Source organism: Oncorhynchus masou, chromosome 21 (genome assembly GCF_036934945.1).
Source record: "Oncorhynchus masou masou isolate Uvic2021 chromosome 21, UVic_Omas_1.1, whole genome shotgun sequence".
NCBI classification, from domain to species: domain Eukaryota; kingdom Metazoa; phylum Chordata; class Actinopteri; order Salmoniformes; family Salmonidae; genus Oncorhynchus; species Oncorhynchus masou.
Genome location: NC_088232.1, coordinates 31,222,871 through 31,250,638, shown reverse-complemented (window position 1 = coordinate 31,250,638; position 27,768 = coordinate 31,222,871). Strand labels below are relative to the sequence as shown.

Genomic DNA, 27,768 nt, shown 5'->3' with positions numbered 1-27,768 from the left:
TGGTAGTGGCATGCCTCGGCCCTGTAATCCCTTTAGCACTAGACTAACTTTAACTTGAGTCTTTATGGCTCTGGCTCTAATCTCCAGGCAGGTACCAGGACTCAGGGCTGTCCCTCAGGTACACTGACCTCCCACCAGCCCCCCCATCAGCCCACTCCCACAGTCCACTGACACCTTGAACAATGGCTGCTGCCCTGCCAGCTGGAGGCCTCGCTCATAACTTACTGGGTGTAGGTGTATAATGAGTTGTTTTGGCAGATGCTCCCATCTACAGCCAATTACAGAGCCAGTACGGTGGTATCATGTCTGTGCAACATATCAGATACTTTTTTTTATAAATGAATAAAGCACTTACGTGTGTGTGTGTGTGTGTGTGTGTGTGTGTGTGTGTGTGTGTGTGTGTGTGTGTGTGTGTGTGTGTGTGTGTGTGTGTGTGTGTGTGTGTGTGTGTGTGTGTGTGTGTGTGTGTGTGTGTGTGTGTGTGTGTGTGTGTGTGATATGTAAGTACATTTCCCTGTGCCTGTGCATATTGCTGAGGAGAGGTGCTGATCTAGTTTGGTCCAGCGAGGCTGAGGGAGGGGGGAGGGGACAGGCTGACTGCAGAGAGTATGAGGCAGGCAGAGCGGGGGGAAGCGCTTGCTAACGGGTGAACCGCCGTGGAGTAGCCTCCTCACTAGCCCAGCCGTAAGTACCTTTCTCTCCCTAATCCTCCAGCCCTCACGCCCCTACACACAGCAAGCATGGGACTCAATAGGTGGCTGGGTTAAAGAGGAGCGGAAAAGGGTGTTGTGTTGTGTCTGTGAGAGAGAGAGTGAGGGAGAGGGAGAGATAGAGAGGGGGGATGGGCTGTGCTTTGTCAGTGCATGCAAGTAGCAGCCGCAGCTTTGCCATTCAGACTCAGCGTGATGGCTAACACAAGGCTGGCTCATTGTGTGTTTTTGCATGGTGTCAGTGTATGTTTATTTGCCATTCATGTTCAGGCAGAGTTGTCAGTAGCTCCAGTCTCTCTCAGTATGATGCATGTTATTAATTCAGTCTCTCCTCCACTACCAGGCATCATCCTCAGGTACACAGAACCTTAATCCACCACAGCCTGCAGCAGTATTCTCTGAATGCCTCAGTGATGATCACAATTACTCAGCCAAAAATAGACACACAACAACACTGTATGTCTGTCTTTCTTCCTCTCTCTCGCTCTCTCTCGCTCTGTTGCTCGTTCTCAGCAGATCAGTTTAGAATTGGAGTCTGTACCTTGTCTATGCAGGTGGAATGACAACAGTTATGAGCAAGCCTGATAGCAGCATGTTTCTGGTTTTTCTCTTGTGTTGCATCAGATCTCTGGTTTGCTAGTCAGGTTACAAGCACCGGTCGGGCACCTTGCATTAAAATGGTGGTGTCTCATAGCTGAGGGAGTAAGTGAATATCTCTCTGGACCGTATAATGAGAGCAGCCAGTGGTCAAGCTGTGTAGTAGACATTCACAGGTTTGTTTGTGGGAGATTCCAGTGGAATGCTCAGTGGCGGGTCACATGACAGTGGAATGCTCTTCATGCATTGTGTCACCTCCTGCAGAGGAACGCACTGATTTAGGTCATTGACCAGTGGAAATGGAATCGCAGTGTAGTGCTCTACATTTTTGGCAGATGTCATTCAGAGGACCGTGCTGATATAGGTCATGCTCTAATGTAGGGATGGGCAGCTGGCAGCCCCCCTTTTGTAGGCCAAGATTCTACAAGTGTCAAAACTCTATTGGAGGGATGTGACATCATTCTTCCATGAGAAATCCGTCATTTGGTGTTTTGTTGATGGTGGTGGAAAGTGCTGTCTCAGGCACCGCAACCGAATCTCCCATAAGCAGTCGATTGGGTTGAGATCTGGTGGCCTGCCCAGTATTTTTATACATGACCCTAAAGATTGATGGGATGTTAATTGCTTAATTAACTCAAGACCCACACCTGTGTGGAAGCACCTGCTTTCAATATACTTTGTATCTCTTGTTTACTCAAATGTTTCCATTATTTAGGCAGTTAGTGTGTCTGGTTTCAATGTCATTGCTTGGGAGGGATAGTAAATAGGTGAAGAATTGTGCCACTGGTGACAAACTTCCTGATTTCACTGATTTGATTGGTCGATTTTTTTTATTTATTGATTGACTGACTAACTGATTAGATTGACTCCCCAGGGTGAGGAAGCTAAAGGAGACTCTGGTGACAGTGCAGCAGCTGGATAAGAACATGAGCAACCTGCGGACGTGGCTGTCACGGATCGAGGCCGAGCTGGCCAAGCCCGTGGTCTACAGCGTCTGCCACAATGATGAGATCCAGAGGAAGCTGGCTGAGCAGCAGGTGGGTACCAGTGGCCAGGTGTCAGACACTCCATACACTAACCACAAACACCATTCAGTACAGGCTGTTTAACATTAACTGCATATGTTTAGTTTACATAGTCTCTGTGGGTCAGAAAGCTGAGGGGAGGAATGTAGAGTGAAATATATTTTTTGACACTTTTGAATGTGGTATGCTATATTGGGGTCCCAGCGGGTTACAGAGAGCAGGAGACATGCTCTCACACCAGTGGGGGAAGATGTGCTGTAATGAAGCTACTGTAGGTTTCCGAGAGCTGAGAATGCAGGTGGAAATGGACTTTAGCCTTAATAGTCCTGCTTCCCGCTTCCTACACATGTTCTTTGGGAACAGTGGAATGGAGCCGTGCTTCATAGAGAAGGAAGAACGGTCCCCTGCGGCTCCTGAGAAAGGGCTATTCTGGTCATTACAGGGAGTGAGGGAACACTCAGATGCATTTGGAAATGACACTTACATTGCTGTGCTCTCCAGGCCCCCAGGTTTGGCCAGGGCAACGGCAGATTCCAGAGAACAAACCACAGCTTCTGAAAGATTCTATTGTTCTGACAGGAGATGTGTTGTGGAGGTTGAGGACTTACTTCAAAAGCAATGGGTGTTACTCAGGTGTATCTAAACAGTTGACTCTATCTTCCTGTGCCTGTATGCAGGATTTGCAGCGGGACATTGAGCAGCACACGGAGGGCGTAGCGTCAGTTCTGACTCTCTGTGATGTTCTTCTCCACGATGCTGACGCCTGCGGGAGCGACACAGAGAACGACTCCATCCAACAGACCACCCGCAGCTTGGACCTCCGCTGGAGGAACATCTGTGCCATGTCCATGGAGAGGAGGATGAGGTGAGGCATGAACTCACACGTACACACATACAGTACACACACAAACACAGACACAGATGAACGACTGTCAAAAAGGTAGCCCCTCGTATATAGCTTATAAATTCTTCCTTTCAGGATTGAGGAAACATGGCGACTGTGGTGTAAGTTCCTGGATGACTACTCCCGCTTTGAGGACTGGCTGAGGACAGCTGAGCGCACCGCGGCCAACCCTGTCTCGGCGGATGTCCTCTACACCAGCGCCAAGGAGGAACTCAAGAAGTTTGAGGTCAGCAAAAACATCCATTGATGACCTATGAGCCCTCACACCAAAGTTTTTTCGACATGTCTGCCACTGAACTTTTGAGAAAGCTTTTGGTCAGAGTATTCATTCTGTTTATGAGTAGTCAGGTTCTCATGTGGTGACTAGAGACAATTAACCTTCGGCCTTCCGTGTTTGTATGGATTACTAACAGAGATTAGCCTGGTTAATCTGGGCTCTGCTGAAGCCCTCTCTTTTTCTTGAGAGCAACCAGAATAGCTGTATGACACTATTATTTACCAAATATGATTGTCTTGCTCTTCCAGTATGTTTCCATGGCTGAAATGATGTTAAAACCTGATGAAGACAGCTTGGCTGTCGAAACATTGGTTATTAAATAATTCCATCTGAGCTCCTAGTGTGCGGCTCTCCTTTCATTTTTCAAGTGTTCTACTCTGCTAACCAGCACTTCGCCTAAACAGGTGTGCATTTCTTTTGCCTCCAGATTGACCATGGTTGATATTGAACATTTAATTGACATAATCGTGCATGTAATTGTTGAACTATATCGAATAGAGGAATCAATGTTTGCGTTGATTACATGTATTCACCGGGAAGCGTTGCCATGTTTTTCATCTATTCTTCGACTCTAGAGTGCAGAACACAATGTGTTTCTCCATTCAACATCAATCCAATATCACTCTTAAAATATATTTGATGTCAGTCTTAACCCAGACCTATCTCCCTGCCCCCCTACCCCCTGATTCCACCCCCAGGCTTTCCAGAGGCAGGTCCATGAGAGGCTGACCCAGCTGGAGCTGGTCAACAAGCAGTATCGCCGTCTGGCCAGAGAGAACCGCACCGACGCCTCCAGCAAACTCAAGGTCATGGTTCACGAGGGCAACCAGCGCTGGGACAGCCTGCAGAAGAGGGTGGCCGCCATTCTCCGTAGACTCAAGGTGAGAGGGTCAGATGTCAGGGGATAGGGGTTAAGGGTGAGAGGAGTTATCAATATTTCCTCGCTGAATCAGTTACCCTAAGGTCAACATCTGAAATTCTGGTGGGTAAGGTCAAGTCAGAATGGGAATGTGAACATATTGGGGTTATTCAAGAGTCACGTAAAAACACGCCCTATCTTATAGTGCTGATGTGTAAGGTCACCAGTGTGCTATTTTAGGTTCTGAGTGTAGATGTGAGTAGTGATCTGAGTGATGCGTTAGCTCAGCATCAGCACTAAGCCTGCTGTATTTAGGTCACCTCTCTGATGGTGAAAAAGCAAGGACAGTCATGTTGCCAAGCAGCTGTTTCCATTGTGGCATGTGGCTGGAGCCAGATGGAGGATCTTTTTTTAAAGAAGCATCTGATTAGGGACCTTCACTTCTGTCGCCCTCTGCCCCTTCCCAACATTGCCTGGACAGAGCAGCTAAATTCTCTCTCTATAGGACATTTCCATATATGCTATGAATATACTTTCTCCTTTGCCAAGAATAAATCCGTTATTCCACATTAGATTGCATGAACTTGCTTTCAATCTAGTTCAATATCAATGCTGATGAATTCTGATTTTGAAATAACAATGCACTGTTATTTCCTATGCTGATTAGTGCTGGTTTTACAAATCACTCAATTTAAGTGATCCACTAAATCTCTACTAAATGTCTGAATGTTAATCTTCAATTCGGTTGTCCCCTGCAGCACTTTACCTCTCAGAGGGAAGACTTTGAGGGCACACGGGAGGGTATCCTGGTCTGGCTCACTGAGATGGACCTGCAGCTAACCAACGTCGAGCACTTCTCAGAGAGCGACATCGAGGACAAGATGAGGCAGCTCAATGTACGTTGACTCCCACTGGCCACTATAGTCTATCCATCTTCCTTTCTTTTCCTCTATTGATACGATGTGTTTATGCTTAATGTTTGGCTGGCGGGTTGATAGCTGATCTCTCTCTCTCTCTCTGGTCTCCCATCCTTCAGGGCTTCCAGCAGGAGATCACTCTGAACACCAATAAGATCGATGCTCTGATCGTGTTTGGGGAGAACCTGATCCAGAAGAGTGCTCCACTGGACGCCGTGCTGATAGAGGATGAGCTGGAGGAGCTGCACTCCTACTGCCAGGAGGTGTTTGGCAGGGTGGCCCGCTTCCACCACCGCCTCATCAACAGACGCCCGGTCAGTGGGCTGCATCTCCTTTCACCGCAACACTATGACACACTCTACCTCACCTCATTTAACAGTCAAATAGTCATATAACTCCAGTCTGTGAAACTGGGGATATGAATCCGTTTCATTCCTGGACAATTACACTTACAAACAAGATGCTTTTAAGTATAATTGGAAATGCTATGCATCTGCACAGTATGACTGAAGGTTGGTATCCCTACCTCTTTCTCCCTCAGGTTCTGGAGGAGGAGCGGGACCTGTCTGACCGCGACACAGATCTGGAGGACTCAGCGGAGCTGGCTGGAAGTTCCTGGGGGGAGGAAGATGAAGAGGAAAAGGAGGAGGATGAGTCCCGAGTGACAGGCGAGTTATTGGGACGACAGGCCGGGTGCCGTCTCTTGGCCCCCCCTCCGGAGTGTTCGGGGCGAGAGACCCCGGTCAGCGTGGACTCTATCCCCCTGGAGTGGGACCACACTGTGGACGTGGGGGGATCTTCATCCCATGAGGATGAGGAGGATGCTACCTACTATAGCGCCATGTCAGGTAATGACCACTGATAGACTTCTCTAGTCTCTTGTACCTGGCTTTGTCTCAGTCTTTGTTACCAGGTGAATGAACACGAATGAAGAAGAGTGTGCTGAAGAGAGCCATTCTATCCATAGTGGTCCAAGAGAAGAGTACCTATTGACACCCTTCTTTTGTTGCAGATTTAGAAATCACTGAGAGCTCAGAGTCCTTTGTTAAGGCAACTGCCAAAGCATTGAGAGCAGCCTCGGGTAGGCACTCTGCCTCTTGTCCTGCATGTGTGGTTATGCTGCTGTGTGGTTATGACCCCCCTCCTCTCAGCTCTGCTATCCCCCTTCCCCTGGACATACAGGCCTACAGATTGGTTTTGTACATTATTGGATGTTAATAACACTGTCCCACCACAGGCCTTGACCGTGACTTGACCCTAACCACCTGCATCTGTATATCTTCATACACACCACTGCATGATTATACTACATCACTGGATTTTATTGATGGTATTTGTAGATTCACTATTTGATTACTGAGTGTTCTGCTGCATGTAGTCAGTTGTCACGTCATTCTCATGGCATCTCCTTTGGCCCAGTGTCCATGTACATTTGGTAAAAAATGTTTTCTGTGTTTTCAGCATAAGTGAATCTCAAAGTGGCCATAGGGGAGCCCAACTGCCCATGACCACTCAGTGAACCTAGAACCATCTTGCCCTAGTCTGACTTGCTTCCTCCTCTTGTTCCCCATCCCAGTGAAGTCGGTGACAGACCCCCCCAGCTGGCACTCCCCTGAGCCACAGGAGAGGAAACATGTTCCCAGGGACATTATCCTGGGCCTGGGCTCCTCTCCCTCCCACATCACCAGCACCCCCTTTCACCAGCAGGGCTATGTAAGTCACCATACTGTCTGCCTGTTTTTTCTCAAAACACACAAATGAAACTGTATTTCCAGTAACATCATTGGATAAAGACATAACTGTTAGTTGATGATAGTGCTGGTAGGTAGTGACATTGGCATGTCTGTGTCCGTGGGCCAGGTCAAGCTGATGTCAGAGTGCAGTGGCAGTATTGACAGTGTGAAGAGGGTCAAACTGATCTTAAATAACGAGGAGCTGGAGGACCAAGGTCTCACCACGTTAACCACCGCAGACAAACAGACTGGTAGGTGTCATTGATAACACACACTGATCTACAGCCATTTATATTCTGTCTGCTATATCTATATCTGCTAGCCTGGTCCCAGATCTGTTTGTTTTTTGTCGCAAAGTTTGGGAAGACAGCACAAACAGATTTGGGACTAGGCTTTACATCTGCCACAATGGCCTTTATAACCAATGTGACCTGTTGTCGTGCAGGTGTGATCGAGCGCTGGGAGCTGCTGCAGGCCCAGGCCCTCAGTGACGAGCTGTGCATCAAACAGGACCTGCAGCAGTGGCAGAAGCTGAACTCTGACCTCAATGAGATCACTTCCTGGCTGGGCCATGTGCTGCCAGAGCTAGAGAGGCTGCAGAGGCTGGCCCCGGCTACCAGCATCCGAGACATGGAGGGCAACATCAGGAGACTCAAGGTGAGGGCCCAAGTATGACACATCTCCTGTGATGCCAGTGGGGCAACAAAAGACAAAAAATAGGGATTGTTATTTCATTAGTAAAAGAGATGAATGTGAAACATGAATTATGGACAAACAAGAAACACAATTTTCCTGTTCTCTGTCCAGGAGATGCAGAAGACGTTCAACAGCTACAAGTCTCTGATGATCTCCATCAACCTGAGTGGGCAGGACTTCCAGTGTGGGGACAGCGCTGAGCTGCAGGAGCTGCAGGAGGGCCTGAGGACAGCCAATCACAGCTGGACACAGGCCTGCGTCGGCCTGGAGAGCTGGGAAGAACGACTGCAGAGCGCACTCATGCAGTGCCAGGTGAGGGGAACAACTCGATACAATACACTACGCATATAGAAATGAAAATCACTAGATAGTTCTGACGTCATCCACATATTTCTATGGAATACTCCTAATGGAGCATGAAGTATTTGAAGCACGACATATTGCTGAATGGGGCTGAATCAAATATATTTATAACTAACCTGTCGTTTACACTGCTAGCAAATGAAGCATAGTGGGCATAACAAGCAAGGAGGTGGGCAAAGCCAAGTACGAGCCAGCAAGGTCCTAACTACCTCATCCCCATATTGTTAGTTATTTATTTATCTGCACATCTACCATGCCAGTGTTTAATTGCTAAATTGTAATTACTTTGCCACTATGGCCTATTTTATTGCCTTACCTCCCTAATCGTACCTATTGTGTTATTATTGACTGTAAGTTTGTTTATTCCATGTGTAACTCTGTGTTGTCGTTTGTGTCGCACTGCCTTGCTTTATCTTGGCCAGGTTGCAGTTGTAAATGAGAACTTGTTCTTAACTGGCCTACCTGGTTAATTAAAGGTGAAATAAATAAATACAATTATTGGCGCGTTTTAGCATGTAATTCGACCCTGCACTCCTTTTAAACAATGCTTCTTTTTTTTTTACTTTGGCAGTGTCAAGTCTATAAAACTTTGTTTATAAAATATTCTAGTTTTGGGAACAGAAAAACATATTGAGATCAGATGTTTCATCGATGAGAGAATTGGCAGAATGTTGACCCAGTTCTATCCTCTCCCACTACCCGCAGCTGGACTTCCTCTCACTACCATATTTGGTGGTGAGAAAATGTTCTAAACGAATGCTTCAGCTTTATAGCCCCTGTGACGAGTCTGGGTTACTCTTTCTATCTGTGGCTGAATAGCACCAAAAAATTGCTAACGATTGTGGTGAAAGTGGTCGTAACTAGCAAAGGATCATGTGGTCGATGTAGTTGTTTTCATCTTGCCTGAGAAATTCAACCGGGAGCCTCCTCGTTGCCTGTGATTGATTTCTGTCAGAACTACAAATTACGACACATGTACAGTGAGCTCCAAAAGTATTGGGGTAGAATAATAGTGAAGACATCAACACTATGAAATAACACATATGTAATCATGTAGTAACCAAAAAAGTGTTAAACAAATCTAAATATATTTTATATTCAAGATTCTTCAAAGTAGTCAACCTTTGCCTTGATGACAGCTTTGCACATTCTTGTCATTCTCTCAACCACCTTCATGAGGTAGTCACCTGGAATGCATTTCAATTAACTGGTGTGCCTTGTTAAAAGTTCATTTGTAGAATTTCTTTCCTTCTTAATGCATTTGAGCCAAACAGTTGTGTTGTGACAAGGTACGGTTGGTATACAGAAGGTAGCACTATTTGGTAAAAGACCAAATCCATATTATGGCAAGAATGGCTCAAATAAGCAGAGAAATGACAGTCCATCATTACTTGAAGACATGAATGTCAGTCAACCCGGAAAATGTCAAGAACTTTGAAAGTTTCTTCAAATACAGTCGCATAAACCAACAAGCACTATGATAAAACTGGCTTTTATGAGGACCGCCACAGGAAAGGAAAACCCAGAGTCACCTCTGCTGCAGAGGATAAGTTCATTAGAGTTAATTGCACCTCAGATTGCAGCCCAAAATAACAGACACATATTAACATCAACTGTTCAGAGAAGACTGAGTGAATCAGGCCTTCATGGTCAAATTGCTGCAAGGAAACCACTACTAAAGGACACCAATAAGAAGAAGAGACTTTCTTGGGCCATGAAACACGAGCAATGGACATTAGACCGATGGAAATCTGTCCTTTGGTCTGATATGTCCAAATTCGAGATTTTTGGTTCCAACCGCTGTGTCTTTATGAGACGCAGAGTAGGTGAACGGATGATCTCCACATGTGTGGTTCCCACCTTGAAGCATGGAGGAGGAGCTGAGATGATGTGGGGGTGCTTTTCTGGTGACAGTGTCAGAGAATTATTTACAATTCAAGGCACACTTAACCAACATGGCTACCACAGCATTCTGCAGTGATACGCCATCCCATCTGGTTTGTGCTAAGTGGGACTGTCATTTGTTTTTCAACAGGACAATGACCCAAAACACACCTCCAGGATGTGCAATGGCTATTTGACCAAAGAGAGGAATGGAGTGCTGGATCAGATGACCTGGCCTCCACAATCATTTGACCTCAACCCAATTGAGATGGTTTGGGATGAGTTGGACAGCAGAGTGAAGGAAAAGCAGCCAACAAGTGCTCAGCACATGTCAAATCAAATCAAATGTTATTGGTCACATACACATGGTTAGCAGATGTTAATGCGAGTGTAGCGAAATGCTTGCGCTTCTAGTTCCGACCATGCAGTAATATCTACAAGTAATCTAACAATTTCACAACAACTACCTTTTACACACAAGTGTAAAGGAATTAATAAGAATATGTACATATAAATATATGGATGAGAGATGGCCGAACAGCATAGGCAAGATGCAGTAGATGGTATAGAGTACAGTATATACATATGAGATGAGTAATGTAGGGTATGTAAACATTATATAAAGTGGCATTGTTTAAAGTGACTAGTGATACATTTATTACATCCAATTTTGTATTATTAAAATGGCTAGAGATTTGAGTCAGTATGTTGGCAGCAGCCACTCAATGTTAGGGATTGCTTTTTAACAGTCCTATGGCCTTGAGATAGAAGCTGTTTTTCAGTCTCTTGGTCCCAGCTTTGATACACCTGTACTGACCTCGCCTTCTGGATGATAGCGGGGTGAACAGGCAGTGGCTCGGGTGGTTGTTGTCCTTGATGATCTTTTTGGCCTTCCTATGACATCGGGTGGTGTAGGTGTCCTGGAGGGCAGGCAGTTTGCCCCCGGTGACACGTTGTGGACGGAGCAGTTGCCGTGAGTGTTTTTGGTGACAAGCTGTTGCGCTTTCTTCACCATGCTGTCTGTGGGACCATTTCAGTTTGTCCGTGATGTGTACGCCGAGGAACTTAAAACTTTCCACCTTCTCCACTACTGTCCCGTCGATGTGGATAGGGGGGTGCTCCCTCTACTGTTTCCTGAAGTCCACGATCATCTCCTTTGTTTTGTTGACATTGAGTGTGAGGTGAGGTTATTTTCCTGACACCACACTCCGAGGGCCCTCACCCCCTCCCTTTAGGCCGTCTCGTCGTTGTTGGTAATTAAGCCTACCACTGTAGTGTCGTCTGCAAACTTGATGATTGAGTTGGAGGCATGCATGGCCACGCAGTCGTGGGTGAACAGGGAGTACAGGAGAGGGCTAGGAACGCACCTTTGTGAGGCCCCAGTGTTGAGGATCAGCGGGGTGGAGATGTTGTTTCCTACCCTCACCAGCTGGGGGCGTCCCTTCAATAAGTCCTGGACTCAGTTGCACAGGGCAGGATCGAGACCCAGGGTCTTAATGACGAGTATGGTGTTAAATGCTGAGCTACAATCGATGAACAGTATTCTTACATAGGTATTTCTATTGTCCAGATGGTTTAGGGCAGTGTGATTGCGATTGCATCATCTGTGGACCTATTGGGGCGGTAAGCAAAGTGGGTCTAGGGTGTCAGGTAGGGTGGAGGTGATATGATCCTTGACCAGTCTCTCAAAGCACTTCATGATGACTGAAGTGAGTGATACGGGACGGTAGTCGTTTAGCTCAGTTACCTTAGCTTTCTTGGGAACAATGGCTGCCCTCTTGTGGGAACTCCTTCAAGACTGTTGGAAAAGCATTTCTCATGAAGCTGGTTGAGAGAATGCCAAGAGTGTGCAAAGCTGTCATCAAGGCAAAGGGTGGCTGAAGAATCAAAAATATAAAATATGTTTAGATTTGTTTAACATTTTTTGGGGTTATTACATAATTACATATGTGTTATGTCATAGTGTTGATGTCTTCACTATTATTATACAATGTAGAAAATATTCAAAATAAAGAAAAACCCTTGAAATAGTAGGTATGTCCAAACTTTTGTCTGGTACTGTATATCAAATCAAATTTTATTGGTCATAGCGGATGTTATTGGGGGTGTTGCAAAATGCTTGTGAGGGTATGATATTTATAACTATGCAACTTTCTCACTGATAATTATTCATGATTCATTCAGGACTATCTGTAATCATGGTAGCATCCACATTAATGTAGAAGTGTTTAGAAACATTCTATTGTTATTTACAATAAAAGTGACTCCAAAATTGGTCACAAAAGCATCTGAAACACGATCAAAGCAAACAGCAAATGCATCCAACAAGTTTGTAGAGTCACAAGCTTGATGTGATCACTGCGTGCTAGGAATATGGGACCAAATACTACACTTTTGACTACTTTAATACACCTATAAGTGAATTTGTCCCAATACTTTTGGTCCCCTAAAATGGGATGACTATGTACAAAAAAAAGAACTGTAATTTCTAGACGGTTTACCCGATATAGATGAAAATACCCTCAAATGAAAGCTGACAGTCTGCACTTTAACCTCATAGTTGTTGTATCATTTCAAATCCAAAGTGCTGGAGTACAGAGAGCCAAAACAACAAAACATTTGTCACTGTCCCAATACCTTTTGAGCTCACTGTTTAAAAAAAATATATATATATTTCACCTTTATTTAACCAGGTAGGCAAGTTGAGAACAAGTTCTCATTTACAATTACGACCTGGCCAAAATAAAGCAAAGCAGTTCGACACATACAACAACACAGAGTTACACATGGAGTAAAACAAGCATACAGTCAATAATACAGTAGAAAAATAAGTCTATATACAATGTGATCAAATGAGGTGAGATAAAAAAAAAAGGCCAAGGTGGCGAAGTAAATACAATATAGCAAGTAAAACACTGGAATGGTAGGTTTGCAGTGGATGAATGTGCAGGGTAGAAATAGAAATAATGGGGTGCAAAGGAGCAAAAATAAATAAATACAGTAGGGGGAGAGGTAGTTGTTTGGGCTAAATTATAGATGGGCTATGTACAGGTGCAGTAATCAGTGAGCTGCTCTGACAGCTGGTGCTTAAAGCTAATGAGGGAGATAAGTGTTTCCAGTTTCAGAGATTTTTGAGGTTCGTTCCAGTCATTGGCAGCAGAGAACTGGAAGGACAGGCAGCCAAAGGAAGAATTGGTTTTGTGGGTGACCAGAGAAATATACCTACTGTAGTAGTCATAATTGATCACTATTAAATTAAATATCTCGATTTGCAGAGAACTTTAAAACAATTCACTGTGAGGATCAAACTTGATCATAATAAACACGTATTTTTTTGTTGTTGATTTTTTTGTTGTCAATTGTGAGTAGCTACTATCTTGTCTCATGGCTACAACTCCTGTACGGGCTCAGGAGAGACGAAGGTTGAAAGTCATGCATCCTCCGATACACAACCCAACCAAGCCGCACTGCTTCTTAACACAGCGCGCATCCAACCCGGAAACCAGCCGCACCAATGTGTCGGAGGAAACACCATGCACCTGGCAACCTTGGCTAGCATGCACTGCGCCCAGCCCGCCACAGGTGTTGCTGGTGTGCGATGAGACAAGGATATCCCTACCGGCCAAACCCTCCCTAACGATGTTAGGCCAATTGTGCGTCGCCCCACAGACCTCCTGGTCGTGGCCGATTACGACAGAGTCTGGGCGCGAACCCAGAGTCTCTGATTGCATAGCTGGCGCTGCTGTACAGCGCCCTTAACCACTGCGCCACCCGGGAGGCCTTAATAAACACATTTATAGCTCAAAACGGTTGTCTAAAACATTTTATTTGGCCGTTCTGGCAATCGTAATTTACATAGGCTTTCTGGGACACACCAGGGCTTTTGGCACCACGAGTCAGAGCTCGTTACTTCACATTCCAGACCAAACACTGAGGGCATGGCACTACATCCAATGGCTCAGGTCAAACGGAGCACACTATGTAGGGAATTGGATGTAATTTAAGACACACCGAAATAAAACATGGATAAGACTAACCTTGTCCTATTGACATCTGACCTATCTGTTTAGGAGTTCCATGAGACGCTGCACTCCATGTTGCTGTGGCTGGCCAGGTCTGAGAGCACACACTACGCCGTCAACATCCATGACCGGTTTGCACAGCACTCTGTCCTGCTGGAGCACAGAGACACACTCATGGTGAGGAAGGGAGAACAATCTTCCATAGAAACATTTAGCATCAAATAACAGAGCATAGTGGACAATATTTCCTAATATATAGTATAGCTGCTAGCAAGGCATAGAAAGGTTTACAAGCTGGCCTACTTTTATGTGCACAGAGCAATTTGAAATAGAATAAGCTTAATTATAAGATAGAGCTGACTTATAAGTTGTAATAGTTACTGTAGTTGTCCTACTGTTTGAGCGTGCTGACTGAGGCCTGGTCTCTCTTGTGCCCCCTGCTCTGTTGCAGGCCCTGGAAGAAGAGTTGCATGGGCGCCAGCGGCAGGTCTCCTCCCTTCAGGAGATCTCCTCCCAGCTCCTCCTGGAGGCCACGGCCGAGGACAGCGTCGAGGCAAAGGAGAAGGTCCACGTTATCGGCAACAAGCTCCGACTCCTACTGCGCCAGGTGGCCAATGACCTGCACATCCTGCAAGGCAGGCTGGTATGTCAACATTGGGTAATTTACCTATGCAATACCAGGAACCCATCATTCATTTTTTTGTGAATAGGGTTTATGTGCTGTGGTACAGTCATTGACAGTAGTATTATTATTATTGTTGGTAGTATCAACAGGTTTGGTGTGTCTGTCTCTCTGACTGATGATGTGACTGTTTGTGTACCGTCTTTGTGTGTCACAGGAATCGTGTCCAACCAGCTCTGAGATGGACAGTGTTGCTCCGGGATCGCTCAGCTCTCAACTCCAGCTGCAGAAGGTACACCTTCATTCACGCATGTAGACTGGTGCTCTAATGCAGAGTATATGCAAATAGTGGCTGACTGCTACTGGTTGTTCACTGTTGGGTTCAATCAAGCCTCCAACGCTATTTACAGTGAACATTCTGTAATAACCATAGATTAAAATACATTTAGCATGTTTTGGCATGTTTACTATGAATCTATTTGAAATGCTATGCTGCATTGACTGGAATGTGATCGAACGGCATGGTATGATGTGTATAGGAGAAAGCTGGAATGAGAGCTGCAGGACTCCAAGACGCAGGCTGCAGAAAGTACGTGCTCATCTAAACGCCTGATCGCTCACAACTTTCACACCTTTTACACCCTTTTCATTTAACATGTAGGAACAAAATACCTGAGTGATAAGAACAGGGCTTGGGCTTGACTACTGCTGTAAATATGTTACCGAGAAAGATTATGCCAGTGTCCGTGACTGTCCTCAGACAACTTTTTTTTATCCGTTTGACTCTAATGTCCATAGCCGTACTAATGCCTTTCTCTCCATCGCCAGGGAGGAGAAGGGGGACTCTTCCTCAGCTCGGCCATTCTTCTACAGGGTACTGCGTGCTGCCTTCCCCCTCCACCTGCTCTTCCTGCTGCTGCTGGTGCTGGCTTGCCTGGTGCCTCTGTCTGAAGAGGACTACAGCTGTGCCCTGTCCAACAACTTTGCCCGCTCCTTCTACCCCATGCTGCGCTACACCAACGGCCCCCCGCCCACATGAGACAGCAACAACACCCACTCCCCTAACAGTCACCCCCCTGCCCCCGTCTTTTAAAGTCCCCATCCACCACTGTCGGAAACGGCCCCGAAAAACAGACTGGAGCCAAGCGTTCTGTTTCTCCACTCCAAATGTTTTTTTAAAGTTGTCTAAAGTAAAATTGAATTTAGGTATTTATGTATACATATTTATATTTAATATATGTTGAGCGCTCATGAAGTTATGTGGCTCTGAAAATAAGAAAATAAGCCATATCATTGGTTTGAAGTAAACATTTTTATATGTAGTGAAGATGTTGATTATTATCCCCATCGAGTTGTTTTCCACATACAAAAAAATATTTTAAAGTTATTTTGATAGCTTTGTTTTTATCATTGCAGATACTGTATACTCATAATAATGGCAAACTGCAGTTGCTACCAAAGGATCAGAGTACTGAGGATATTGATCATTACTGTTTCTACCATTTTACTTAGGACAACCAATTGTGGATAGCACATTTTTGTACATATCGACTGAAAACGATTTTGTTTTTGTCTATTTGATTTAGAATCATGTACACTGTGATGTCATTTTCACTGAATTATGGTAGCGAATCAACTGCAAACATGCCTTGCTGTAGTCAGTGCTTTAGAAAATGTTTTTGTTTAAAAATATTTTATTTACACTAGTGTACCTATGATTTTGTGTGTATGAGTGCATTTGTACATAATGGCAAACTACTGACAAAGCAATGGTAAATTATTGACAATGTGTATGTGCATATGTGAGTGAGTAACCCTATCTCCCACAGAGGCCTTGTGTGATTGTGGGCCACCCTGGGCTGATGGGGGACATAGAGTGCGGCTTACAAATCGTTTTAGCACCGGAGAGCTAAATCAAAATTGTTTGGATGTACCCATCTGGAAGCTGCTCTGTTACACTTTTCTTTCCTGCGGTTGAATATTGTGAGTAAAATCTGATGCTGTCATAGCTGTAAAATACCGTAAATACACTACAGTATATGAATATATAGGTGACATGAACCTGGACCAGTCAGTGAGCGATTAATGTTGCGGTGTACATGCAGAATCAAAGAGTACGTATAGACTAGAAGGTTTCCTGTCCGTATGCTTTGGCTTTCTTCACAAAGAAGGCTTACTCATGTGTAAAAAAAAATTGTCAAGCTGGAGCTGATCAGAGAACAGTTAATTTACCTAGTTCCATTATTAGTGTACATAGTCAAGTCACTTTGTACTGCTCTGTAGTACAATGAAACAAAGAAAACAATGGTGTACAGTTGAATACATTTTTTAATGCTTATTTATGGATGATGAATAGCTTGAATTCATTTTTACTTGACAATAAACATTGTTTGCCATAATCTGTGCTTATGTCAATAGAACTACATTCACGTTTTACAGTTGCTTTTAAGATGTTTGGTTGCAATTCCATTGGGGCTAAAATGCCTCTATATGACAAGCTTTGTATGTAGATTTTCTATCAATACAAACATGACTTTGACATTGCACATCAGAAACAGCAGAAGCACCAAATCATTACAGGAGGGACAGGGTATGATCAGGATGCATAAGTACAAGTGTGTGAGTTTCTAGCAGTTGCTGGTTTTTGTTTGGCTTCTGATCGCTCACATAAACTTGAATGGAGACGAGCAGTCATCTTAAATCAAAGGCCACAAAAGTCATCTGGTTGAAATGTAGGTTTTTACAATGAGTACATATCATAACACATCCCCTCCACACATCCAGCATGAAAAGTTACTGTACTGTAATAGCAGTGTGCCCTGGTGGTATGAGGCAAAGAACACCCACAATCTGAAATGTCAAATGCACATCTCATTGCTATAGTCCTGTTTGATAAATCATGTTCGCAACATGGATTTCATGCACCATTTTCCAAGTAAGCCAGTTACAGTAGGATGGTATGAATTGTTCGGCAGACACTGATAAAGGTGAAAAAGTTTAGAAATATATCAAAAGGAGACACATTTTGACTGGTAGAGGTTAAAAGATGTACTCATTACTAGCTACATTACCAACTGCATTGATACAAGGAAATTACACCAAAAATACAGTCAATTCACTGTTACAAATCATATTTTTTCCATAGACCAAAAACATCCGAAAAGGATACAACTGTAATATTTACCTCACAATGACACATTCTGCAGTCTATAAGAGATTTTACTTTCAGTCAGCCTATTGAGAATGGTGTACACTGTCCCAGAGTGTGGACTTTGGTCAGATCCACACTTGTCCTATTGTGCCAGTCTGGCCTCTCCTTCAGTCCATTCACCCCTTTGGGGTGATTTACAGTCTCAGGCAGTCTCCATCCATGTCCCACGCTGTATCCTGTCACTGTCCCTCTTACTGAGGTACACATCTCCCCTCTCTCGGCTGGCCAGCACCCTGGCAGGATGTACCTGGAGAACATATTGGATTATGATTCATGGAGTATTGGTGAACATACATTCTACGTCTTCAGTGGCTAACCCAACTTCGTTAACTTACTAATGCTCTCGAGTGTTTGGCTCTCCTCTGGGTTTTGGAATGTTAGCAGGAGCTGAGTGTCTACAGCAGGAGCTGGTGCTGCTGGGGGCTCTGTGGGGTCATTGTTAGAGGGGTCATGAGTTGCGGACATACGGCTGCTGTGGGTTGTGTTGGCGTCCAGCATTTCCAAGAGCAGGTCATAGAGCAGCACAACATTCTTCTTCTTCATGCTAGAGAGGTGCTGCATGCCTTTGTTACTAAGGAGACGTGGAGAGAAGCAGCATGGGATGGCGTTTTGATAAACATCCAAAAAAGTGTCGCTGACTGAAATTACAATGGACAGATCTGCAGGTGTGCTTTTATGTCACTGACTGAACAGACACTGACACAGTAGACTCGTGTTGCTGCGAGTGAGACATTGCTGTAGCTGTAGTCTACCTGACGTGGCGAATGTGTGAGAGTAGCATGAGGAGGTGGGCCAGGCGGGATGACTGCTGCTGGAATGACAGGCCTCGTTTGGAGATGGCCCACACCAGGGCATCCGTCACTGAGTCCAGCAAACGTAGCAGCTTCCCCCTGCTCTCCAGATCTTCTGCCCTCTCCGGAGAGGTAGAGCAGATGTCTACAGGTGGACACAAACATAGACCCTATGTAACTATTAATTTATGAAGCAGAATCACTGGCAAACATACACCTGTCACACTTTAACTCCATAAAACAAAAAATCCTACTATCACTTAACATATAATTAATTTGTATTTGAAACACTAGATGGCACTGGTGGGGAGAAAATGCTTCAGCCTACAAACATCTCCTTCATAAATCAGACATTCCAAACAAGAATAGACATTAAAATGTAGGCCTGAGGAATTGAGACATATCTTACTTCTGTCCAACAAAACAATTCTGCAATCCTATGCTCTGAGTTTCTAAACTAGATTTCTGTTGCACAATTTGTATTTTTCCAGCGTTTCTGGAAAAGAATCAACAGAGTCTGGCAGTGATGGGAGCCAGTGTATGTGGTGGCCGAGCTCTGACCCCAGTGAGGACAGACAGAGGAGTCAGTCACCCCACTGAAACCTGGAGTGAACATTGATAGGGATAGGACACCTTGATCCCTGGGAGAGGAAAACAACTTGTGTTTTTCCATTGAGACTTACCCCCACACAAGTGGGGTGACCAGTGTTTAATGTGAGCTATAGTGTTATTGTGTTTTCATGTGACAATAAAAAAAGAGCAGAATTAATTACATCTGCATCATTCAAGACTGTTGCTTTGTGAGGTTAAAATTCACAGATAGCCATTGTTATGAAAATGCAAGCTGAAAAGTACCCAGGGCCTTGCCTTGGCTCCAAGTTAGAGCAGGTCCATGAGATACGGGTGTCCCGGCCCGTGTAGATGGAAACAGAAAAGTCTGAGTCTTTTGGGTAAAACACTGGTGTAAATCTTCAATGGAAATATGGCAAATGTGCCCAATTACAAAAGTAGCTCCTAAAGGTGCTTTCACCTTCAGGTCTCTGACTGGGGACAAACACGCACTCAAAACCCACACAACCTCTCATACAGTACAGAAGTACTAATTATTTGACTTACTGGAGTTGAGGAGGATCATGGCTTTCAGACAGACGTACTCCTCCCTCTGAAGGTTCAGCTCCCTGAACCTAGAGGTAGCTGCCAGCAGCATGTCAAATATCTCCATAATGCCCTCCACACAGTTTCCCTCTTCCCTACAAACACACAGAGGGAAAGATATGTATTATACATATAGTATAGTTAATTCGGAAAGTATTCAGACCCTTTGACCTTTTCCACATTTTGTTACGTTACAGCCTTATTCTAAAATCAATTAAATATTTTTTTTCCCTCAATCTACTCATAATACTCCATAATGACAAAGTGAAAACAGGTTTGAGATATTTTTGCTAATTTATTAAAAAAAAACCCACAAGAAAACAAATACCTTATTTTCATAAGTATTCAGACCCTTTGCAACTTTGTCAACTTGTGGTAAATTCAATTGATTGGACATGATTTGGAAAGGCACACACCCATCTATATAAGGTCCCACAGTTGACAGTGCATGTCAGAGCAAAAACCGAGCCATGAGGTCGAAGAAATTGTCCGTAGAGCTCCAGGACAGGATTGTGTTGAGGCACAGATCTGGGGAAGGATACCAACACATATCTGCTGCATTGAAGGTCCCCAAGAACATTCATTATTAAATGGAAGAAGTTTGGAACCACCAAGACTCTCCCTAGAGTTGCCCACCTGGCCAAACTGAGCAATCGGGTGAGAAGGGCCTTGGTCAGAGAGGTGACCAAGAATCTGATGGTCACTCTGACAGAGCATCTCTGTGGAAATGGGAGAACATTCCAGAAGGACAACCATCTCTGCAGCACTCCACCAATCAGGCCTTATGGTAGAGGAGCCAGACAAAAGCAACTTCTCAGTAAAAAAGGCACATAACAGCCCACTTGGAGTTAGCCAAAAGGAACCTAAAGGACTCTCTGACCATGTGAAACAAGATTCTCTGGTCTGATTAAACCAAGATTGAACTCTTTGGCCTGAATGCCATGCGTCACGTCTGGAGGAAACCTGGCACCATCCCTACAGTGAAGCATGGTGGTGGCAGCATCATGCTGTGGGAATGGCCAGCAGCATCATGCTGTGGGAATGGCCAGCAGCATACCACCCTGCATACCACTTCTGGCTTGCTTCTGAAGCTAAGCAGGGTTGGTTCTGGTCAGTCCCTGGATGGGAGACCAGATGCTGCTGGAAGTGGTGTTGGAGGGCCAGTAGGAGGCACTCTTTCCTCTGGTCTAAAAAATATCCCAATGCCCCAGGCCATTAACTGGCGACACTGGCCTGTGTAGGGTGCTGTCTTTCGGATGGGATGTTAAAACATGTGTCCTGACTCTCTGCAGTCATTAAAGAGCCCATGGCACTTATTGTAAGAGTAGGGGTGTTAACCCTGGTGTCCTGGCTAAATTCCCAATCTGGCCATCAAACCATCACGGTCACCTAATAATCCCCAGTTTACAATTGACTCATTCATCCCCCTCCTCTCCCCTGTAACTATTCCCCAGGTCATTGCTGTAAATGAGAATGTGTTCTCAGTCAACTTACCTGGTAAAATAACAGATAGATAAAAACATTATTTTTTTAAATTCATCAGCAGGGACTGTGAGATTAGTCAGGATTGAGGGAAAGATGAACGGAGCAAAGGACAGAGAGATCCTTGATGAAAACCTGCTTCGGACCTCTGCCTGGGGCGAAGGTTCTCCTTCCAACAGAACAACGACCCTAAGCACACAGCCAAGACAATGCAGGAGTGGCTTCAGGACAAGTCTCTGAATGTCCTTGAGTGGCCCAGCCAGAGCCCGGACTTGAACCCGATCGAACATCTCTGGAGAGACCTGAAAATAGCTGTGCAGCGATGCTCCCAATCCAACCTGACGGAGCTTGAGAGGATCTGCAGAAAAGAATGGGAGAAACTCCCCAAATACATGTACTAAACTTGTTGCGTCATACCCAAGAAGACGAGGCTGTAATTGCTGCCAAAGGTGCTTCAACAAAGTACAGGGTAAAGGGTCTGAATACTTTTTTCCAAAAAAAATTTCCAAAAAATTCAAATAACCTGTTTTTTCCTTTGTCATTAGATTGATGAGGGGGGAAAAACAATCAATTTTAGAATAAGGCTGTAACATAACAAAATGTGGAAAAAGTCAAAGGGTCTGAATACTTTCCGGAGGCACTGCACATTATTCATATTGTAAAACAGTAGGTACCCACATACTGTAATAAAAACTCTTAGTAATGGAGTGCTACAAATTAATTAAATTAATGTTGAGAAATTTGTTGAGGGGTGTGAGAAAATTAAAGTCCAATCAAAACGCTGACCCATTTGTCTACTTAACGTGTTTTTCATGGCAGCCTCAAGAGACAGTGCCAAAGCCACACAATGGCCAGAGGACTGAACAATAAGTCCCATGTTATGGGAACACACCAAGGTTAGCTAAGCCTATAGTGATAGTCGCCGTGGTAGTGTAAAAGGTGAAACACTACTCAACCACACCAACCCACACAACAAAACACACACTCACATATACTGCTCTAAGGCTTCAGACACGTAAACTCAAAGATAGGAAAATAAATATAGGAGCACATCTGCACACATCTGTATTCAAAAGACACATACCTCCTTAGACAAGTTAATAGCACACACACTCACATATAGACAAGTAGTACAAGCACTCGCACATCCAGGATCTTAGTCTCAGGGGTGAGATCATTCTCAAGGCCAATAAATCCTAACCTTCTGGCCTGATCAGATCTACCCAAAACCAGAAATACAGCTAAATAACCAACATTCAATGTTTTAACAAACCCCAATGCTAAGGTTTTTTAGGCTACAACACACATGTATAATTCTGACAAACAAAGTGGGATGTGTGATTTAGAGACACAAACCTTTTGTTTACTGACAATTCAAAAAGGTGCTTTGCCAGGAAATTAAGATTTTGATATGGCCTAAGTTCAAAGTCAAAACAAAACACAACATTTTAACTTAAGAACCTCAAAATACTAATCAATCAGGAATTTGAAAATATTCTGTCCAATCATTTGAAGCAAACACTGATATTATTGCATTTTCATATAGCTCATAGATTTATGAGAGGTCAACCTCAGCAATTTATAGGGAGAACACACTGTAACACGATCATTCTTATCAGTACCCACGCGCACACAGAGTGAATAATGCTGGCCCCAGAGGGTACTGAGAATGTGAGTGTTCTTTTCCAGGCGTATTGGTCAAAGCTAATGAGCAACCCCAGGCCTGCCTTTCCAACACAACCCCACATATTAAAACACATGCTTTTAACTGGACACATAGTAAAAAACGATTATTTTGCAGTTTGGTCTTTTCTAGATAAAAAAGGATGCACTTAATACTGACCAAGATATGTCAGGAAATGCAGTATGTCAAATGTCTTTACTTAAAGATGTGATATTTAATCTTATACCGGTATACTGTATTTTGAAGCTTAGTAGTAAAACATAAGCAGTTGTACCTGTTGAGCTTTAGGTCTGGTGAGAATATCAGTTTCCCAGGGTGGTCGACAGACCTCCACATCAGACCCAGCATCAGCACCTCCAGCCAGCAACACTCCAACAGGTGCACCTGGTCCGTCAGACTTAGCTCTACAAAGCCTGTAGTACACAAATGTGCATGCTCGCGTGCACACACACACACACACACAGATGAAAAGAAAGTGTGGGAAATGAGTGTTCATTGTTCACTGTAGCTATTGTATAGCTTTACTAGGACTGAGTCTGGGAACCAGAGAATATAAAGAGAACTAAAAGACCCCTAACTTTAGAGGGACTAATTAAAGGACAGATTAAATGCATGGTTGAGCCCTCACACACTAGAGACACACTACGCTCCCAGCAGTCTGTTGGTACAAGTACTGAAGGATGGACATTGGAACAAAGCCAAATACTGAGACACCTTGCATGCAATGATTAAACAAAAATCCACAATGTATATCTAGTCTGTGGAGTTCTTGTTCTTCTTTATAGCAGACAATACAAGCTAATTGTCACATCTCCTTCTTTCACCAAACCCCCTAAACCCCATCTCAGACAAGAGTGTGTGTGTGAACTCAGTCCCATCTCCTTTGAGAGGGCACCTGCTGGGCTCACCTCTAAAACCCTGAGTGATGAAGGAACAATGCTCACCAGCAGGATAGAGAGGAGAGGAGTAGTAACCCCTTCATAGCCTGTGTGATATCCTGTCCAACAGGACTACACAGCTGTGTGCCTGGCTGCAGTACTGTATGTGGCATAAAGAGAAGGCTAAGGTCCAACTACTACAGTAATGGACACAGTTAAAGAGTAGGGTGCGAAGGGTTTACAGCCAGACAGCTAGTCTTTCTTTGTTTGGAGATATACCTCCTATCTCACATATAGACCTGGGACACCAACTCAGCCTTGCACATATGTTGCAGACAGACACAGACACACAGGCAGAGACAGACAGACACACAGGCAGGCAGGCACACACACCCTCCAGGTGTCTCACCAGGGATCTTCTTGGCCCAGCTGATCATGAGGACCAACTCCTTGTCGGCCAGGTTGGTAAGTGACATCATCATGCTGGCCTCAGTGAAGGGCTTCTTCAGGTCCTCCATAAGGTAGATCTCTGGCGGCTCCGCTTCCATGATGCAGGAGATCAGCTGTTCTGGGGTCAGGGACGAGTGGTGCACCTCCAGCTGGGGGTGGGAGCCCCCTCCAGACGCATCTGTGCCCTGGTCCCTACCCCCACCAGCCCGCCTGACGCCCCCCGCCCCTGAGGTACACGCCGGTGCCTCGCCCCCCGGTAACTGCAGCGCTCTCGCCTCACACCTGGACAACAACACAGACAAGCAACAGAGGTTTCACTCCTGAAGATACTGTACCTCTACAAGCTTACAGTATGTTGCCAAATGTTCTATTGACTACATAAGGTTCGGTTTCAAAACACAACTAGACTAGATAAGGAAGATGGCTGCCTACCACACTTCATCATGCCCACTTCATAACACTTGCGTAGGCGGCAGGCCTGGCAGCTTTTACGGCGGTTCTTGTCGATAGTGCACTGGTTAGTTGCTGGACAAATGTAATCATTGTGGCCTAGATGAGATAGATGGAGACAGTCGGAGAAATTACATGGCTGCACTATTCATCATATCTGATCAACCTACAATCAACCTTATTCAGCGTTCACCCCTAGGATTTCTTTCAGCAGCCATGGCCAAGTTAACTTGGGGGGGGGGGCAGGGCCAATGGAACTGAGGCCCTCCTATTGGCCGCAGAGACAAAATGTTTCTGTTTTAAAGCTAGTTTCTTGCAATTCTAAACATTTTACCATGATTTATGCTGTGTTCTTATGCTATCTGAGTGACTAATACATAACAAAATCAATGGGGGCCCCATGCCATGACATGTCGGGAATTTTAGATTCTCCCTGACTGTCTAGGTTTTATTTTGGTGATTGTTAGTTCTCAAATATGATCTTATTTAAAAAATAAATACCGTACCAGTCAAAAGTTTGGACACACCTACTCATTCAAGGGTTTTTCTTTATTTTTACTATTCTCTACATTGTAAAATAATATTGAAGACATCAAAACTATTAAATAGCACATGAAATGGAATCATTTTGTAACCCCCCAAAAATGTTAAACTACTCAAAATATATTTAAGATTTTTCAAAGTAGCCACCCTTTTCCTTGATGACAGCTTTGCACACTCTTGGCATTCTCTCAACCAGCTTTACCAACAGTGTTGAAGGAGTTCCCACATATGCTCAGCATTTGTTGGCTTCTTTTCCGTCACTACGCAGTCAAACTCATCGCAAACCATCTCAATTTGGTTGAAGTCGGTTGTTTGTGGGGGCCAGGTCATTTGATGCAGCTCTCCATCACTCTCCTTCTTGGTCAAGTAGCTCTTACACAGCCTGGAGGTGTGTTGGGTCATTGTCCTGTTGAAAAACAAATGATAGTCCCACTAAGCACCAACCAGATGGGATGGCGTATCACTGCAGCATGCTGTGGTAGCCATGCTGGTTAAGTGCGCCTTGAATTCTAAATAAATCACAGACAGTGTCGCCAGCAAAGCACACCATCACACCTCCTCTATGCTTCACGGTGGGAACCACACATGCAGGGATCATCCGTTCACCTACTCTGCGTCTCACAAAGACACGGCGGTTGAAACCAAAAATCTCAAATTTGGACTCATCAGATTAAAAGGACAGATTTCCACCAGTCTAATGTCCATTACTCGTGTTTCTTGGCCCAAGCAAGTCTCTTCTTATTGGTGTCCTTTTGTAGTGGTTTCTTCGCAGCAATTCGACCATGAAGGCCTGATTCACGCAGTCTCCTCCAAACAGTTGATGTTGAGATGTGTCTGTTGCATTTATTTGGGCTGCAATTTCTGAGGGCGAGGTAAATCTGGGACTTCCTTTCCCGTGGACATCCTCATGAGAGCCAGGTTCATCATAGCCCTTGATGGTTTTTGCGACTGCATATGGAAACTTTCAAAGTTGTTGAAATTTTCCAGATTGACTGACCTTCATGTCTTAAAAGCAGCGGTCGCCAACCCTTTTTTGCACCATGGAGCGGTCTCATATAGATAATATTTTTGACACAAACAGAATATCGATTAGGCCTATAAGTTTAGTATAGCTGCTTTTTCATAACATTTTAGTTTAAGTAGGTCTAATGTGATGATATTATAAAAACAAAGCTTGTATTTTTCTCTGACGACCATATAATAAAAACATTGCAACTCACCATGTCACTGAATCAGTGGGAGCCCTGAGCTTGTTTCCAGGCAACAAGACGGTCCCGTTTAAGGGTGATGGGAGACAGTGATACCCGAATGGTGTTCCTTATGTCCAGTCTACTCCGTAACAATGTTTTTGTTGACGTCATTGCGGAAAACCCTGCTTCGTAGAGATAGGATGTTGGAAATGGAAGCAACGTTTTCAGTGCTTTTGTGGCTATCTCAGGATATTCAGCCTTGATTTTAATCCGGAAGGTCGACAGAAATGAGGTTCTCAAACATACTTAAGGCCACCGTCATTTGCAACCTCAAGGAGTTGATCTTCCTGCGCGGACGATTCACCTGGGACATTCACAAATGGGTTGTGGGTCTTTGGCGATTGGGAAGTAAAGCTTGAACGCTGTTGACAGCGAAGCTATGTGATCGCGCACCAGCTGGGAGAAAGACGGCTCAGTCTATCCCAAAATCCCCACTAATGTTTGGAACATGTCAAATATGCCCCTGTCCACTCGCCGTCCCCGCAGTTCCAGTTTGGCGTTGAATGCAGCCACGTTACCTGCCAACTTAAAGACCGTTGTCAATTCTTCCCTGAAGTGGCAGAATTAGTCTGTTTAGCAGTTTGAATATGTCGCACAGGTAAGCGAGTTTTTGCGACCCTTCCTCGTCATTGAAATGTGGTGATTTTATCTGCAAGCGATCTCCACATACTACCTACTAGTGGGCTTGGAGCATGTGAGTCACCTGTCGCAATAAAGCCATATTTTAGGTAGGACTCGGCATATTTTCTATTAAACGAGGCTTTCTTTTTATTTCGTAAAAAAAAAAAAAATTACAGTCTCGGGTTCAGCTGTCTGCATTATCGACAATGGTCGTTGGGCCTTGTATCGCCCTTGCCCCTTCAGAAGAAGCGACGTTTGTTTGTTTATATTTATGTCAGCTAACGTAGCTAGTTAGTACAAAGTTGCCGGGCAACAGCTCACGCAGACCATGATGAACTCGCGGCGCACGCATTACTGAAGTTAAATCTGTAAACTGTGGTGGGCGTGACAGAAATATTAAAGTGGTGAGGAAAGGACCAACAGACTGCACAAAGTTCAATGTACTTACTGCACAAATAGCCTAAAATTGTATATAATTATTATTTAATTTGACCAATTAAAAAAATATATATATATCCTTTCCGTGCGGCCCAGTCCACGGCCCCAGTGGTTGGGGACCGCTGTCTGAAAGTAATGATTGACTGTCGTTTCTCTTTGCCTATTTGAGCTGTTCTTGCCATAATATTGACTTTGTCTTTTACAAA

The 27,768-nt window shown here is 44.4% G+C and overlaps 2 protein-coding genes across 2 annotated transcripts in view; one reads left to right on the top strand and one right to left on the bottom strand.

Moving 5' to 3' along the window:
• Positions 1-17,008, top strand: part of syne2b (spectrin repeat containing, nuclear envelope 2b) — a 147,625-nt gene extending 130,617 nt beyond the window's left edge. The window contains 17 exon segments of the mRNA XM_064928115.1: positions 2,182-2,344; positions 3,010-3,197; positions 3,312-3,462; positions 4,212-4,394; positions 5,131-5,268; positions 5,409-5,603; positions 5,831-6,137; positions 6,302-6,370; positions 6,866-7,002; positions 7,150-7,273; positions 7,468-7,679; positions 7,830-8,030; positions 14,036-14,164; positions 14,439-14,630; positions 14,827-14,901; positions 15,149-15,198; positions 15,438-17,008. Of these exon segments, the coding sequence (XP_064784187.1) occupies positions 2,182-2,344; positions 3,010-3,197; positions 3,312-3,462; positions 4,212-4,394; positions 5,131-5,268; positions 5,409-5,603; positions 5,831-6,137; positions 6,302-6,370; positions 6,866-7,002; positions 7,150-7,273; positions 7,468-7,679; positions 7,830-8,030; positions 14,036-14,164; positions 14,439-14,630; positions 14,827-14,901; positions 15,149-15,198; positions 15,438-15,648 (2,725 nt within the window). The 3' untranslated portion in view covers positions 15,649-17,008.
• Positions 16,920-27,768, bottom strand: part of LOC135508128 (estrogen receptor beta-like) — a 34,816-nt gene continuing 23,967 nt past the window's right edge. The window contains 8 exon segments of the mRNA XM_064928114.1: positions 16,920-18,067; positions 18,156-18,391; positions 18,573-18,756; positions 19,728-19,861; positions 23,207-23,345; positions 24,220-24,409; positions 24,412-24,542; positions 24,693-24,809. Coding sequence (XP_064784186.1) covers positions 18,012-18,067; positions 18,156-18,391; positions 18,573-18,756; positions 19,728-19,861; positions 23,207-23,345; positions 24,220-24,409; positions 24,412-24,542; positions 24,693-24,809 — 1,187 coding nt within the window. The 3' untranslated portion in view covers positions 16,920-18,011.